General features: G+C 31.8%; 2 protein-coding genes across 2 annotated transcripts; one reads left to right on the plus strand and one right to left on the minus strand.

Moving 5' to 3' along the window:
* The first annotated feature begins 5,962 nt into the window (after window positions 1-5,962).
* Window positions 5,963-8,377, plus strand: LOC108344730 (uncharacterized). The gene is made up of 4 exons (XM_017583206.2): window positions 5,963-6,148; window positions 7,172-7,336; window positions 7,534-7,691; window positions 7,893-8,377. The coding sequence occupies exons 2-4, from the start codon at window positions 7,174-7,176 to the stop codon at window positions 7,998-8,000; spliced, it is 429 nt and encodes a 142-aa protein (XP_017438695.1). The 5' UTR covers window positions 5,963-6,148; window positions 7,172-7,173; the 3' UTR covers window positions 8,001-8,377.
* Window positions 8,378-14,077: 5,700 nt separating this feature from the next.
* On the minus strand, window positions 14,078-15,381 carry LOC108345033 (pectinesterase 3). Its single transcript, XM_017583589.2, has 2 exons — window positions 15,106-15,381; window positions 14,078-14,919 (listed from the first exon to the last, which is right to left on the minus strand). The coding sequence occupies exon 2, from the start codon at window positions 14,875-14,877 to the stop codon at window positions 14,191-14,193; it is 687 nt and encodes a 228-aa protein (XP_017439078.1). The 5' UTR covers window positions 14,878-14,919; window positions 15,106-15,381; the 3' UTR covers window positions 14,078-14,190.
* Between the last annotated feature and the right edge of the window lie 1,108 nt (window positions 15,382-16,489).

Raw genomic sequence — 16,489 nt, forward strand, 5'->3', positions numbered from 1 at the left:
GAAAAGATGAGATTTCCTTAGAGAAAAGATGAAGGAGATTTAGAGAGAAGGAGGAGGAAACGGTTTCAGCAGTTTGGAGGAGAAAGAAAGCATGCAAAGAAGTGGCACGACATTTGAAATTTGGCATTAAATACTGTCGTCACTAAAACCGAACGGCCACTCTCCTTCAGCCACCTGTTTTCCACTAACTGAAACGCTGACTCTCTCCTTGGCACTTGGCTCCCACTACTTGGGGTTTTTAGTGGGTTTTAATGGATTCTGACATTCCCCCTAACTACAAAACTTTTCGTCCTCGAAAATAAAAATTTACCAGAAAACAGGTGAGGATACAAGTCCTTGATGATATCTTCCAGCTCCCATGTAAAGTCACCCGTCTTCTTGTCCCAAACCACTTTAACTAATCTGATGGTTTTACCCCCTGAATTGTTTGGTTCAGGTATCCTCAATGCTGGCAGGCTTCAACTCAAACGAACGATCTTCTTTGATCTGAACGTCCTCCACTTCCAGCACGTGAGAGGGATCGGCTATATACTTCCTGAGTTGAGAGACGTGGAAGACTGGATGAAGGTTGGATAACTGTGGAGGTAAGGCTATCTCGTACGCAACCGGTCCTATTCGCCTTGGAATCTGGTAAGGACCGATAAACTTGGGAGACAGCTTCTTAGGCCGAACGGCTCTGCTAACGCCCGTAGTTGGATTCAGCCTAAGGAAAACGTGATCTCCTGCAGTGAACTCCAGAGGTCTTCTCCTCTTGTTGGCGTAAGATTTCTGCCTACTATGAGACGCTTTCAACCTATCTTGAATCAACTTCACCTTCTCGATCGTCTGCTGAATAACTTCAGATCCAGTTAACACCACTTCTCCCTCTTGAAACCAACAAAGTAGTGTTTTACACTTTCTCCCGTAAAGAGCTTTAAAGGGTGTCATTCCAATACTGGACTGAAAGTCGTTGTTGTAGGTGAATTCAACCAATGGTAGTACTTCGTCCCAAACACCCAAGTGATCTAATACGCACGTTCTCAACAAGTCTTCAAGGGTCTGAATTGTTCTCTCAGATTTACCATCCTTTTGAGGATGATATGTTGAGCTCATCTGTAAACAACTCCCCAATTCTTGCTGAAGTGATTGCCAGAACCGAGAGGTAAATCTGGGGTCTCGGTCTGAGATGATGCTAGATGGCACTCCATGCAAACGAACGATCTCTTGGATGTAAAGTTGAGCCAGCTTTGTCATAGATATCTTCAAGTTGACATCAAGAAAGTGTGCACTCTTTGTCAACCAATCCACTATAACCAAGATTGAATCGTGGTTCCTAACCGTACGGGGTAAGTGGGTCACAAAATCCATAGAGATGCTATCCCACTTCCATTCTGGAATCTCCAATGGTTGTAGTAGACCACCTGGTCTTTGATGTTCTGCCTTTGCCTTCTGACAGGTTAAACAGGAAGACACAAACCGAGCCACGTCACCCTTCATACCAATCCACCAAAAAGATTTTTTGAGGTTTTGATACATCTTAGTCATGTCTGGATGTATGCTAAAACGACTTTGGTGCCCTTCCTCAAGAATTATTCTTTTCAGTTCCTCATCATTAGGAACGCACGTTCTGCCTCTGAAGCGTAAGAGACCGTCCGTTCCGGTATTAAAGTCCTTTGCTTTCTTTGTACTGATTAACTCTAAGGTCTTTCGCAGATCTTCATCAACTGACTGCTTCTCCTTGATGTTTGCGAACGAGGAGCATGCGACCTTTCATCTTCTCCATAAGGCAAAGTTATGTTACCCAAAGTTGCCGCTTCCTCCGCAACCATTGCATCGTGTGTCCAATCGAAACTCTGACTCGTTGGTGATTGTTTCTCCCTTTCTTCTCTTTATTTCCTTTTTTTTTATAATATCTGTGAGTGGATGTGGGTGTTGAAAATTGAAGATGGAGAAATCAGTTGTAAAAGAGATTGAATATGTGCATGTGAAACAATAATAAACGAGTGTTTGTTGTTCTACTATTATTGAAGTATATTTGTCTTCAAAAATTAGAGCTTGTTGTTTCTTGTTTTGGTCTAATAAACTTATTCCAGTTATGTTATATCCATGGATATGGATGACTTTGGATTTTTTTGGTATAGTCTTTAAACAAATGTTGTTTTCTTTGTTTCCATATTTGAGATTCATTCAAGGCTGATGCATTTAGCCATAGAGTTGTTCAGGGATCATATTGGTTACTTGAAAAATATTTTTGAAAATATTTTTTTTTATATTGGTTATACCTTTAACTGGTATAAAAAGTGAAATATTCTATATATGTTCTGAAATTGGTATAAAAAGTCATTACTTTCTATACTTCTTGCTTCTATACCGGTTCCAGAACCGACATAAAATGTCATATTTAGTCGGTATAAAAAGACTTTTGTTCTACTATTGCTTATCAATATATATATGCCTTGGGTTTTTTTACCAGTTTATTTATAAGATAACAATTCTCAAATAAATATACTATATCTAACATCATATTAGAAGCCTATTGAAAACAAAGTTATTTTCATATAAGATTATTTTATGATCATGAGATAAAATCTTTTTATAATTAGGATCCAAAATTGAAGATAGTAAGAATCTTTATATTTGAAACAACTTTCATAGAATATATCTTAAAAAAGTATTTGTTAGTATTGTCAATACCCAATTTTGTCCAAATAAATATAATTCATCACAAAAAAAAAATTAAAAATAATAAAAAGAAAATAAAATTATAATTTGTTTTCCTGTTTGCATCCCCAAATTAATTTTTACTCCTTATGCCAAAAGGATAACTAATCCAACACATTTTTATTTCTTCACCATCTTCTTTTTCTTCTCACACCTTACTCTCCACATCACCCTCCACATCACTTTCCATATCATATTCCACATCATCTACCTTTTCATCTACTCTCCACCTTATTTTTATATTAATTTTTTCATACTAACTTTTTTAATTATTCCACTTACCTTTTCTAAATTATATTTTATCCATTATTTCCTTCATCCATTTTCTCCATTTACTTTTCCACCCCATTTTTATATTAATCTCTCACACTAACTTTTATTTATTTCATTCACCTTTCTAAATTATATTTTATCCACCACCTTCTCCACCAACCTTTTTTTATTATTTTCTTCATCTATTTTCTCCATCCACTTTTCCATCCCATGTGGCCATGATGCCTATTAGAGATGATGTTGTTAAAGTTCATCTTGGTGTAGATGGATTCAATCGTCTCCTTGTTTTCCAATCTTTTCAAAGGAATCCACTACTTCAAACCATGCAGAAACAACTTCTTGTAGGTGGATTCAAAGTTGAAGAACGATTGATTCATTATATGATCGTTTGGGTTCTATGTCCTCGAGCCACCGATCATGCTCAATGCTCGGAACAAGACCTTTTTATTATCTATGGGATTCTCAAGCACATTCATATTGATTGGTCCTCTCTCATTGTGGACAGTATGATGAAGGCACAACGATATCCTATTTATCATCTCCCACATGTCCTTTTTGTGTCCCGCATCCTTGAGTACAAAGGAGTCAATGTTGATGGTGAAAGTTCTCGTGCCATCCAAGCCGTGCCATCCAAGCTGCTGGTTCGGAGATTGGAGAAACCACCTTGCGACAAATGGGTTTTGTTGCTCGTGGCAACATTTTTGTTCACAAAGATGAAGCATATAATGACGATGAAGATGATGATATAGATGCTCATATGATAGAACCAGTCAATGTAGTTGATCCCTCTAAAGCTGCTCTATTAGCTGCACCTTCATCCTCGTCCTTCTCCATTGAAGAACATCTTGCAAATTTCACTCGTCAAATGGAGCAGATGAGAAATTTTCAAGAGCAGATGAGCACTCTCCACTAGACTAGACATGGAGAACTCCTTGAGATGGATCAATCTCACTATAGTTATGTGATTGAGCACTTAAAAGATTTTGATACTAGGATTTACAACATTAAGGATCGTCTTAACCTTCAACCTCCTAATTATCCTCTTAGTCCTAACTTTTAAGTATAATTGTATTTCTTTTAAGCTTTAAATTTATGTTTCTAGTATTTTCTAAATTATGATGTATTATTGCTTGACTTTATCAATCCAACTTTTATTGTCTTTGATTGAACTATTGTTTTGTTAAGGAGGAGCCTAAATTGAGGGGGAGTCGCTCCTTCTTATGAGTCTTTATGTTTATGATCAAAAAGGGGGAGAAAACAACATAATATTTTTTTATTGTTTAAAGCTATTAACCTTTATGTTTTTGTGTAAGTTTAAAATAATGCAGGAAGTCATAAGGGATTTTAACAAAAAAGAGGATTTTTTATCATCATAAAAAGGGAGAGATTGTTACCCATGAGAAGCATTGTTATTACTTTGAAGAGATTATGATGATGATGCATTTGAAGACTTGAAGAAACAAATACATAAATTGTTTAAAGCATTCTTTGTAGAATTCATTTGTATAGGAGTTATTTTTCAAGTGTAAGCACTTATAAGTATTATAGCTTAATCATTTCTTGCGGCAATAATCGATTATCATAGGAGATAATCGATTATCATCGCAAGTTTTTATATTGTCCAGGGTTCGACAATAATTGATTATCACTAAGGATAATTGATTATCACGTTTTCGAAAACCCATAACGGCATGAAATAATCAATTATCACTTGTGATAATTGATTATCACTAGCAATTGAGAATTGTCTTTTCATTTTCTGACCCCTTACCTATATATAGAACTCTCCTAAACCTTTTAAAGGTTACCTAAACCATTGGAGAGCACATAATTGGTTCTGATGAAGTTCTCTAGTTTAAGTCTTAGCTTAATCAACTCTTGAGAAAGGAGAAACTTGTGTTTAGTGTGTCTAAATGTGTAAGTGGTTCTCCACAAGTTGATTGAGTTGGTGTTCATTCCACCATTTGTCGAAGGAATGTGTTTTCTGTTCTTATTGTTTTATCATTCTCATTGTAATCTGAAACTGATTTCTAGTGAAAAAGTTAATCACTCTCTTATAGTGATTAACGATTGAATATAGAATCTTTTGATTCAAATTAGGATCAAATTCTGTGTGTACTTTTATTTATCTATGCATCTTTCATTCATAAACTGATCGATAAAAATTTTAATAGAAAACCAAAATTTGAAAAAAACCAATTCACTCATTCCCTCTTAATCATTGTATGTTTACACGTTTTTTAGAACATAACATTGTGCAATACCAATTTCAACAATAATCAATTGATTTTTAATTATTTACAATACATACATTATTAAAATTATTTTAAAATGGTTTTCATTTTTATTAGCTGTTCTTTATTCTTAAAATTAATGAAAATACATTCGTTGTGTCTATGTTTTATGATAACAAACAATAATAAAATTATTATTATTATAATTATAAACGTAAATTTAAATAATTCTTACAATTTTATTATTAGATAATTTTAATATAAATATTTATTTTAATTTAAAATAATAATTTTAGGAAAAAAACAATCAAATTAAAAATATTATTAAATTAAAATAAAAATTACTTGAAAGGTAGAATTAATAAAATAATTATTTTAATTTAAAAAATATTTAGAGAAAAAAATTGAAAAAAAATGTATATAAAAAAGAGAAGCATGTTTATATAGTAGTAGATGAAACCTTTTCTATATAAAATACTTCGTGAGTTTATAATCTATTTGAGAATTGTTAAATAAAAAATTATGTATTCCTAAACTTAAAAAAGTAATTATTTATAGTAATTTAAACGCTTGATGATAAAATTGAATTTTTAATTGAGTTTCAATTAATAAAATTTCATTGTATTAAATATTTAACTTATTTTTAAACTTTTTTTAAGGTGCATTTTGTTCCTAACAAAATAACATTGTCATTACCTCTCTTAAATTTAATAGTCATTTTGTGTTTTCCTTGCTTACAAGTGAGTTAGTTGATGAAGAACAAAGGGACAAATTAAACATAGGGTTGCAAATATAAACCCTCAAACTATATTTCGTCTTTCTCCTCTTCTCTGAAAAACCCTTAAACCCCGACCTCAATTTTCCTTTTCTTTTCCTATGAATTCATCTTGATAGTTTAATCTCCACTTCATATTTGTAGTGCAGTCTGGTTACTTCTTCAGGTTTGCTTTTTGCTGATTCCCGTTTTGCTTTGTTTTTCATTTTTCTAATTTTCAGTTTGTGGATCTGACTTCCCCATGAACTAAGTATTATTTACTTACCTGTTTCCCCTTTTGTGAAGTCTTTTTTTTTTTTTTGTATCTCTAATTTCCCTCTGTACGCTTTTGTTTATTTGTTGTCCACAATATTTCATTTTTTATCATTTTGCAATATATTTGATGTTGCTCACAAGCTGTTCGATATTTGGTCTGAATCATAGAAAAGCATTTTGCCTTCAAAATGCGATTTGGTAGTCTAGAAATCCTAGCATTTTTCGGTTTCTTTGCCAGATCTCGCTTGCCTACAAATATTTTTCGTCCAGTGTAACCACAATTTAACCCGTACGCGTACATTGATATTGATGCTGATATAGGTATATACAATGTTCGTGTGAACTATGAATCCAATTTAATGTTCAATATTTCTACTAGAATTGCTTCATCATATGAATATCGCCACTCTTCGAGGGTGCATTGTATCAGTTTATGTCTCGAATCTTGGGATTATGTACTAATACAATATTGAACTTGTACTGAAGTGGGAAACTTAGTTTATCAACATTTTCACTTTGTTTTAGGGTTGCCTGTGTCCTCCGTATACTAATTTTTCATTTTTCAGTGATTTAACCTTAATCTGTATGGTCACTTTGGGTGTTGGCCTTGGCCTAAGTGGGGATAGAATTGAAGGGGATTGCTGCCATATATTGATAGCTCTGTATGACTGTAAACCCAACCCAACCCAGTCCTTGCATGTATGGGTATAAGGGAAGCTAAGATTGATTTTTTAATTTCATAGTTGCACTTTCTTCGCACTGTCTACCTAAATGATGGAATTTTTCAACTGTTACTTGATCATACTCAATGATACATTGTCGGGAAAATCCGTGCATTTAAGGCAATATTTTATTTGATTTTGATAACATTGTATGGCATTTTCTTGTCCTCTGGTTTCTTACATTATAAAATAAGTATGGATTGGCAATGCAGCCATGTTTTTGTCTAGAACGCTTGGACGAACACTCTTTGCTGCTGCTGCTAGATCAAAACGTTATGCCACTACAGCTCCTGCTGGTGGCAGAGAAGTACGCAATCCCCTTCAGGAGTTCTTTGAGGCAGACAGGAGCCCAGATGATGACAAACCTGTTGTTTATGGTATGCATCATGCACCTCTTATTTTATAACAGATTTGGATTTGGTGTAAACAAATTCACTGATTTTCATGCAGTAGCCACAATTGTTCATTACAACCAAAATTCTTGATTTTCTCTGTTGAGCTTTGAAGGTTGTGCTATTTTTGTCTGATATAATAGCTGTCTCTTTTTATTATATTTCTTAATGTATGTTGCTAGGTCGGGGTTGGAAGGCTTCTGAACTGCGCCTGAAATCTTGGGACGACCTTCATAAGTTGTGGTATGTGCTGTTAAAGGAGAAGAACATGTTGATGACTCAGCGTCAAATGCTTAATGCACAGAACTTCCGTTTTCCTAACCCAGAGCGCATACCTAAGGTATCACCTCACTTTCCACTTGTTCTGCCTTACACATGTGTTGCTGTGTTGCTCTTGTTGACCAATGGATTAATGGTATAGAACAGTCACAGTGGTCTTGCTCTTATTCTCTTTTCCTGAACAGTGAAATACAAATGTTAACTGTGTATGGGGAACCAAAAAGGCACGTATGCATTTTATTGATTTATTATGTGAAATCAGGTGAGGAAGTCAATGTGTCGTATCAAGCAAGTACTTACCGAGAGAGCGATTGAAGAACCAGATCCCAGGCGGTCTGCTGAGATGAAGAAAATGATAAATGCTCTTTAATAACTTGAAATGGACCTATTCCTGTGATGACATTACTCGGTATGTTGTTACAATAGGACATCTACATTTGAAGATATAAGTTTGCTAACTTGAAGCAATGTCCAAAAATATTATTTTGAAGGAGATTACCTTTTAATGCTGTTTGCTGTGTTCTGTATTAGTCAGTCTGGAGGGAATCTAATGAAGCATTCATTAACTGGATAAGGTGTTAAGTGAGTTACAGCATAATGTTTTGCTGCCTAATTTCTATTTTCCTACTTTTAGATGTCTCAAACAAACAAGTGCTAGCATATTGTCCTATTAGAGGTTGTGTAAAAAGCTATTGAGGAATGCTTCTTCCTGCTCTCATGCAATAGAAATGTTTTTTGTTTTGTTTTTCCCTTGAAAGGAACCTTTGAAGTAAATAATTGCCGATTAGAACATGCAGCAAATTACACAGACCCCTCTTATGTTTTGCTGTTGAAGAGGATATTTGACATGTTAGAAATTTTTTTTTGAAGCAATGTAGTTTTTGTCTGTCGAAATTTGGCGTAACATGGTAAGGGTAGCCCATTTCTATATGGGAAGCACGACCTCAGGAAATATGATGCTATACGTTAAGATTTCTTCGATTATATCCTTGAATAAATCAAATTTAATTCCTAAAACTGAATCTTGGAAATAGTCTTGGACTGGACTGAATTAATAAAGAGATACATGTGATTAACTTTCCTAAGGGAAATTTAACAGTAATTTCTGAAATCAATTTGGATTCTATGCTAACTTTTGTGTCCCTTCTTTAAAACATGTTTTAAAATTCTCTTATGTGTTTCTAATATTGATTGTTATTCATAATTATTTTACACATCATCTTATTTATTTATGTATCTTTAATTAGGATCTAATGTAATTTATCAAGATTAAGTTCTCAAATCAGTCTCACGACTTGCATTATCCCCTTTGGTGCCTTGTCGTGGTTTCTTCCTCTCTGACTATGCATGTCGTCAATCCGGTGACAGTGGTAAATGCACCACCTCTCGTTGTCATCTCTTCCTATCTAGCAATGCATGTCAGCAATTTAACAATAATGGTGAATGTGTTGTCTCTCGTTGTGGCCTCTTCTTCATAGTTGTTCTGCTAATGATTCTGAAGTGAGATACCTCATGCATAGACATTTGATCTCAAGTTGAAGGCTTTGACAATACCAATTACTCGTAGGGCCATAAGGGGTGTGATTTTGAGGGAATCGTGGTGTTTCTGCAAAGGGGTGAGCAAGTATGAGAGAATGAAAGTCGTAATCTATACGGAGAGTTAAGCCATGGCCACAATCCCTGCCATTTCTCCAAATGGGGTGTTTGGTACCAGATTTTTAATCCACTGAAGTCTTCTCTTGACCACTCAAACCAATCTCCCTTTGGTGGTCGTCACCAACATTCCCAAAGTTTGAGCAACATGGAGAGGAGGTTAGTCGTAGTCACGACGACAAATGAGAGGTTCTAGACCATGTCAAGAACTAACCCCAGAGAATACCGCATTCACTGTCATCGGACCAACAAGAAGACAAAGAGGTGGCAGCGACGAGGCATATGAAGGAGAGAGTGCAAGCAATACTGCAACGAAACACGAGATTATTAGCTGCGATTATGGTACTGATTTGAAAACTTAGTAAATTACATTTAAGTCCTTTTTAAAGAAATAAATAGAATGATGTGTAAAATAATTACAAACTGCAACCAAATGAATAAAACACAGAGTGTTGAAACATGTTTTAAGAAAGGGCATACAAACAATTCGCTTGAATTAAAACGATTAGTTAGATTTTTTTTCCTTTATTTCTCTTTAATAAACCTTCATAATGGGAGGTCGTTTCTTAACATAATCAATACAGAGTGTATGTCAAAATATAATTAAGATATGGTTAATGTATTGTATGAACTGATCGATCAACGTAATAGTGAGCAATCAATCAATTTTCCAAAATTTGTAAAACAACATAGATTAATTGGTTACTACTAACATCAATGATTGATTGATATCTTATATATTAAGAAAACTTGTAAGATAAAATATGCTTATATGACATTGGATTGTGATTTGGATCAGTCCTGAACAAAAGTTCATTTCAAAACTTATAAATACAGAGACAAGATAAAAAAGTAGGTGATTATATTTATTGGCATCTAAAATTTAACTGTGATAATCAAACGGTCAGTGTTTCATCCTACACTTCTAACATCTCATCATGCACTTCCAAAAATTCATTTTTAACGTGCTAACATCTCATCTCATCATGCACCTTCAACTTTTTTTAAAAATTTATTTTTAACTTTAATAAATATCCTTTCATTTTTACTTCTTTTTCTTATTAAAAACACTATGCACCACCTTAATAAAATTTAATTTAAAATTCAAATATTATTTAATATAATTTTATATTTTAATAATTATTAAAATATAATTTATATTATAATAATAGTTATATTAATACAAAAATAAAATAATAACAATAAAATTAAAATTATATGAAAATAAAATATTTAATACATTTAAATATATTAAATTATACTGAAATATTAAATTAAATTAAATAATTATTAAAATTTAAATAAAAAACAATTTTTCAAAAACAATTATTTATCATATATCAAATAAAATTATATTAAATAAAATATTTAATATATTTAAATATATTAAATTATATTATATTAAATTAAATTAAATAATTATTAAAATTTTAAAAAAATAAATTTTTGGAAAACAATTATTTATCGATGAATACCTGTAAATAACTTATGGGATTTCTATATCCGATTAACAAAATTTTTTTATTTAAATTTTAATAATTATTGAATTTAATTTAATATTTTAATATAATTTAATATATTTAAATACATTAAATGTAATTTTAAATATTATTTTTATTTTCATTATTATTATTTTTATTTTATTTATTATTATTTTAATTTTTTAATAAAATTATTATAAAAATATAAATCATATTTTAATAATTATTAAAATATAAAAATATAATAAATAATATTATAATTTTAAATTAAATTAAATATTTTTTAAATTTTAAATAAAAAGGAAAATTGTTAGCATATTTTACGGATTTTAATATCAGTAAACAAGTTTTTTAAAATTTTGGTTTTTATTTAAAATTTAATAATTATTTAATTTATTTTAATATAATTTAATATATTTGAATATATTAAATCAAATTTATTATTATTATTATTTATCATTGTTTTTATTTTTATTAATTTATTTTTATATTTTTAATATAATTATTATCATAATATAAATTATATTTTAATCATTATCAAAATATAAAATTATATTAAATAATAATTTAAATTTTAAATTAAATTATTATTAAGGTGGTGTAGAGTGCTTTTAATAAGAAAAGAAAATGAAAAGATATTTATTAAAGTTAAAAATGAAATTTTTGAAAAAGTTCCAGGTGTAGGATGAGATGTTAGAAGGTTAAAAATAAAATTTTTGGAAGTGCTGTATAAGATGTTGGAGGTGTAGGGTGAAATACTCTCGATTGGTACTACTGAAAATTGACTTGAGTATCAAGGTGCTAAGTAACTTGAGCATAGGGATGACAACAGGTCGGGTCGGGCACGGGTAGTGCCTATCCGGATCCCGACCTGCCGGATAAAATTGTACCCGCTACCCGACCCGCTACCCGCTCGGATACCCGTTTAAAAAATATTCACGTGTATTTTAAAATTCGCGGGTACCCACGGATACCTGCAAAAAATAAAAAAAAATATATTTAATACATTTTTAAATTAAAATTTAAATAAAATTACAAAATATATATATATATATATATATATATATATATAATATAAATTAAAATATAAGTTAATGATCATTATTGTTTAATAACTTAGTAATATTAATATATTGTGTGTACAATACAAAAGTATAGATTCTGACAACATTAATGTTTCATGATCCATTATCCTCTTATGAACTTGGAGACGTGATTCGCTCAATCAATACAATAATTGAGACTAATTATCATCATCAATAATTCAACCAAACCTTCTAATTATATTATTAATCAACATTAACTCAAGTAATGTTGATTATCAAGTTCTCAGACCCGACTATAGATAGTAGAGTTAGGTGACTCAAAAAAAATTGTTACTAATTTTTGACAGTATTTATTAAAAATGACTAAAATCGAAATTGAATTAAAGGTTAGAATGTTTTTACAGTGTAGATTGGGTCTGATTTTGATGGCCTAACCTACAAAAGTTCCATGACCGAGGAGAACATTACATATTACGGCTGGTTGTGATTGAAACCAACGGACAAAAGGAATATTGTGCAGGCAAAGACTGACAGCGAATGCAATGTTTTGCCAACCTTAATTTCCCACAAAAACAAACAAGATACCGTTAGATTTGCATTCCACTCTCAAAATTCTTGAGGCTGTCTTTAAGGATACGTGTACATCAGATAAGTTCATGAGTATCATCATGGTGTAGTAAACTGTAAGGATTATATTTGGCAATGAGTCTCTCAACCCTCAAAACCACTGTAATTGTGGGCCATGTAGATCTAATTCTCACTGTTTACAGTGTCAACAGAGTATATTATTAGTATAAAAGAACAGTTTTCGCCCTTCCTCCATTCAAGCATTTTTCAGTTTCTTGATGGCAACTCACATCAAAGTGAGCACAATTGCAAAACTGCAAACTTTCAGCATGTCTGGCAGAAGAAAGTTCAGAACTTCAAAATTCAGAGAAAGTAAGATTAATGATCTGTTGTTGATGCTAAAAGCATTGTTGCCACAACAAAACCAAACAAGCGACTCAAGGGTATGACATAGCTCACTATGGAAGTTAATGTTAATCCCAAAGGATGAAAATTTCTTCATTCTCTCAATAAAAGCTTATCTATGTTTTGTTGCAGGTATCAGTGAGCATGATGCAGATCATAAAGGAAACTTGCTCTCACATCAGTATGCTTCAGAAAGAGGTAAAAGAGCTTGGTGAAAGGGTAGCAGAGTTAGTGAATTCTGCATATACCAGTGATCTTGACTAGGAGTGTCTTAGAACACTTCTGCAACATTAACAAAAGAGTTGTCTTTTTTTAATACATTTTTTTATAAAAATACAAATTGATATCAATGTCCTTCATTCTTCAAGCTTTTGGAAATTAAACAAAGATTTGAGATTGGGGGAAAAAGAATTTCGGGATTCCTGAAATGAGATGCAAGAAAAAGGGTGAATAAGATTTTGGATCTTTACGTCCATTGGTGTTAGTTGGACATGTGTTTTTGGAGATTTCATATTATCAATAAGTAAACGAATAAGATCATTGAGTTTCTATTCTGAAAGTTTTGCCTCCACAGTTTTACAAAATGTTCCAATTGATTATTTGGTATTAGAATTTTAAATCGAAAACATTTTTTTAATAAAATAACCTCTTAATAATTTCATTTAAATAATATAATGATATAGATATATATTAATACTTGAAGTTAAAAAATAGAAAATATAATTAAAATGTTAATATAATCAATTAATAGCTTTTTTCATGAGTGGGTGTCAAGAAATTTTAAAAAAAAAATTAAGCCGACTTAAATTTTTTGCTGTGTGGAATTTTTATTTTCTCACAAGCCTTGTAGATTTTAATTTGATACTTCATACTGTTTGATAGAATTGGCAGAAGATGTGAGTGACTTTCCATCATCAATAAGAATGACCTGCTAAATCTGATTCGAAGGTGTTAACAGAAGATATGAATTTGATGTAAGAAAATGATTTTACTTAATAATAAGATAAGAGACAAATGAGTAAAAATATATATGCTTTGAAAATATAATGTTTAATTAGTAATAACTAGCACAAAAGTAGCAAGTAACAACTCAAATAGCAAGAGTTCAATTTTATTATTCAAAGAGTTCATAATGTAATATATAGGATTTCACAATCTGAAATTGTTTATAAAAAGTTCTTATTTATATGATCACTAATAATTAATTATATCTAAGACTTAAATAGTTCAATAAGTAGATGGTTTATCATGAAGAAAAGAATAAATTGTGATTATGATGAAGGGAAAGAACTTAATTAAAATTTGAAACTCCATCATACGATATCATACTATTAATTAAGGATCACATATTTACACACACAAATTCCAAAGCTGTTTCGAGTAGAAAAAATGCAACGATTTGAAAGGTTCAATGGAGTTTCATGTTGAAATGACGTAACAAATTGCGAATATTAGCAACAATAGCCAAACTGTTACTCGTATACTCCTTGGACCTCGTCATCATTTTCTTCATCTTCTCAAGGCTCGCCGCGTCACCCGCCTCTTCCAGTCCGTCCAGGCATGTCTGCTGGTCCGTCACCGCCGCGCTCACCCACGTATGCACGTCGCTCACTGCTTTGTCGGTCAGCGCCGCTGTGGCCGACAGCGAGTCGTTGAGTCGACTCAGCGCGTCGTCGAACTGGTCCTTGCAGTCGGCGAGTGCACCTCCCTTCGTCGCGCGGAGCGAGGACGCGAGGCTCTGGAGCGCGTGGAGCGAGGCGCGGAGCGAGAGGGTGAGGATGGTTTGGGGATCGGTGGCGTTGGCGGAGGGCGGGATGGCAGCGAGGCACGCGGCGGGGAAGCGCGTGACGTTGCAGACGAATCGGATGGAGTCGGCCGAGTTGGAAAGCTGTTGTGACTCGGTGGCTTGGTGGTGCGCAATGGATGCGATAGCGAAGGCGAGAGTTAGAGTGAGGGAAAGGATTGCGAGGACGGAAATTGTTGTGGTGATTACGGGTTTTGAGATTTGGGATTTAGGGTTTGGTTGCTGATCTTCGATTCCGTGCTGATCGCGTTCTATTTTGCCGTAACCTTTGAACATTTTCAGAGAATCCATCTTTCTTTCTTTACCTCTGTTGGGACTTGCAAATTGTTTATTCTGCGAGGAAAGTAATAACAACAATTGGGAGGAATACGAAGTCAACACGGTCTGTTGACGTTAAATATCTTTTATAATTAAGACTTGATAAAAAAAGTGTAAATAATAACTAACTTGAGCAATTTAAATAACATAGTCTTTTTAAGTTAAGACAAGTTCAAACAAAGAAAGGTTTATAGTGGATACTTAGAGATTCAAAGACGAAGAAAGACATAAACGATGAAATGCTTCGGGATGTTTTCCTCCATCTTCATTTTCATGTTCCTCCCTTACTGCTTCTAATCTCCCTCCAAACACCACCTCATCAAAACTCATTTCCAACTTTTTTCTAAGTACAAATCCACTTACGTGACATTCTCAGTTTCCTCCAACAATTCCTCCAAATCAAAATCCAACTCGACTAAGACCAAAATCATGACCTTTACTTTACCAACTACACCCTTTATTGTGCTAACAACAACATTTTGTAGCTTCAATTTCTCCTCAGAGAACAAGAGTCGTAGTGAGGAGAGAGAGATTTGTAGGAAGAAGAAAGATAGAGTTGCAAGAAAACAGAAAAACTTTAACGTCGTTAGGTGTCGTTTGTTATCGATGACATTTACATTCTTTTATAAAGTGTAAAAATAAAATTGATATATACTTTAAAACATAGACAAAATATGATTTTAGTGAACAATTTAAAAATAAAAATATATTTAATCATATATATATATATATATATATATATAAACCTATAGTTTTAGTTCCTAAATAGACAAAAAATTGTTTTTTTATCTTTCTTTTAAAATCTCAAATTTAACATTTAGTGATTAAAATATTCCTTCTTAATTATAAAAAATAAAATTAACCTTTTTTTTAATTTGGAGACTAAAATAATTAAGCTTAATTAATCTTTAAATCTCTATAAAATATTAGTGTTATTAATTAAGCTTTTATTAAAAATATTTTATTTTATTGAATACAATATTTGTTTTTTCATTTGTCCTCAACTGAGATGTAAGGTGTTTCTTTGCATTTTTATTGCTCCACGTGAAAAATATTAAAAAGAGTAAATTTTAAGATCTTTATACATTTGAATATTTTTAATTAAATTTATATTTAGTATTTCCTTATATTGTGTGTTAAAATATGTTATACTTTTAAATTAAGTTCATGTTATTAACAATTTGATTATGTAATCTCAAATAGAATATGACGAATTTGGAATACTTGAAATTCTTAAATACTAATTATTTTTATGAAAAAAATACTCATTTCATTTCATAAACTAAAATATTAAAATAAAAATAAAAATCAATTCTACATGTAACAATAACATTTAGTAAAAATAATTAGGGTTTCAAAACTTCATTTCTTTTCTTATATTCTAATGCTATAGTACTCTAATTGAGACTGCACAATAAAAAAGTCATGTGTAACAACTCATTCAATTGAGAAATATAAAAAATTTTGACATTAGTAGAATAAAAATGTTTAATAGGAGTCAATTGAAAATATTTAAATATATGAGATGATGATGATGCAAAGTAATTGTCTCGTCATCCAAGTTAATAGTAAAATGAAATAGCAT

This window comes from Vigna angularis, chromosome 4 (assembly GCF_016808095.1).
Source record: "Vigna angularis cultivar LongXiaoDou No.4 chromosome 4, ASM1680809v1, whole genome shotgun sequence".
NCBI lineage: Eukaryota > Viridiplantae > Streptophyta > Magnoliopsida > Fabales > Fabaceae > Vigna > Vigna angularis.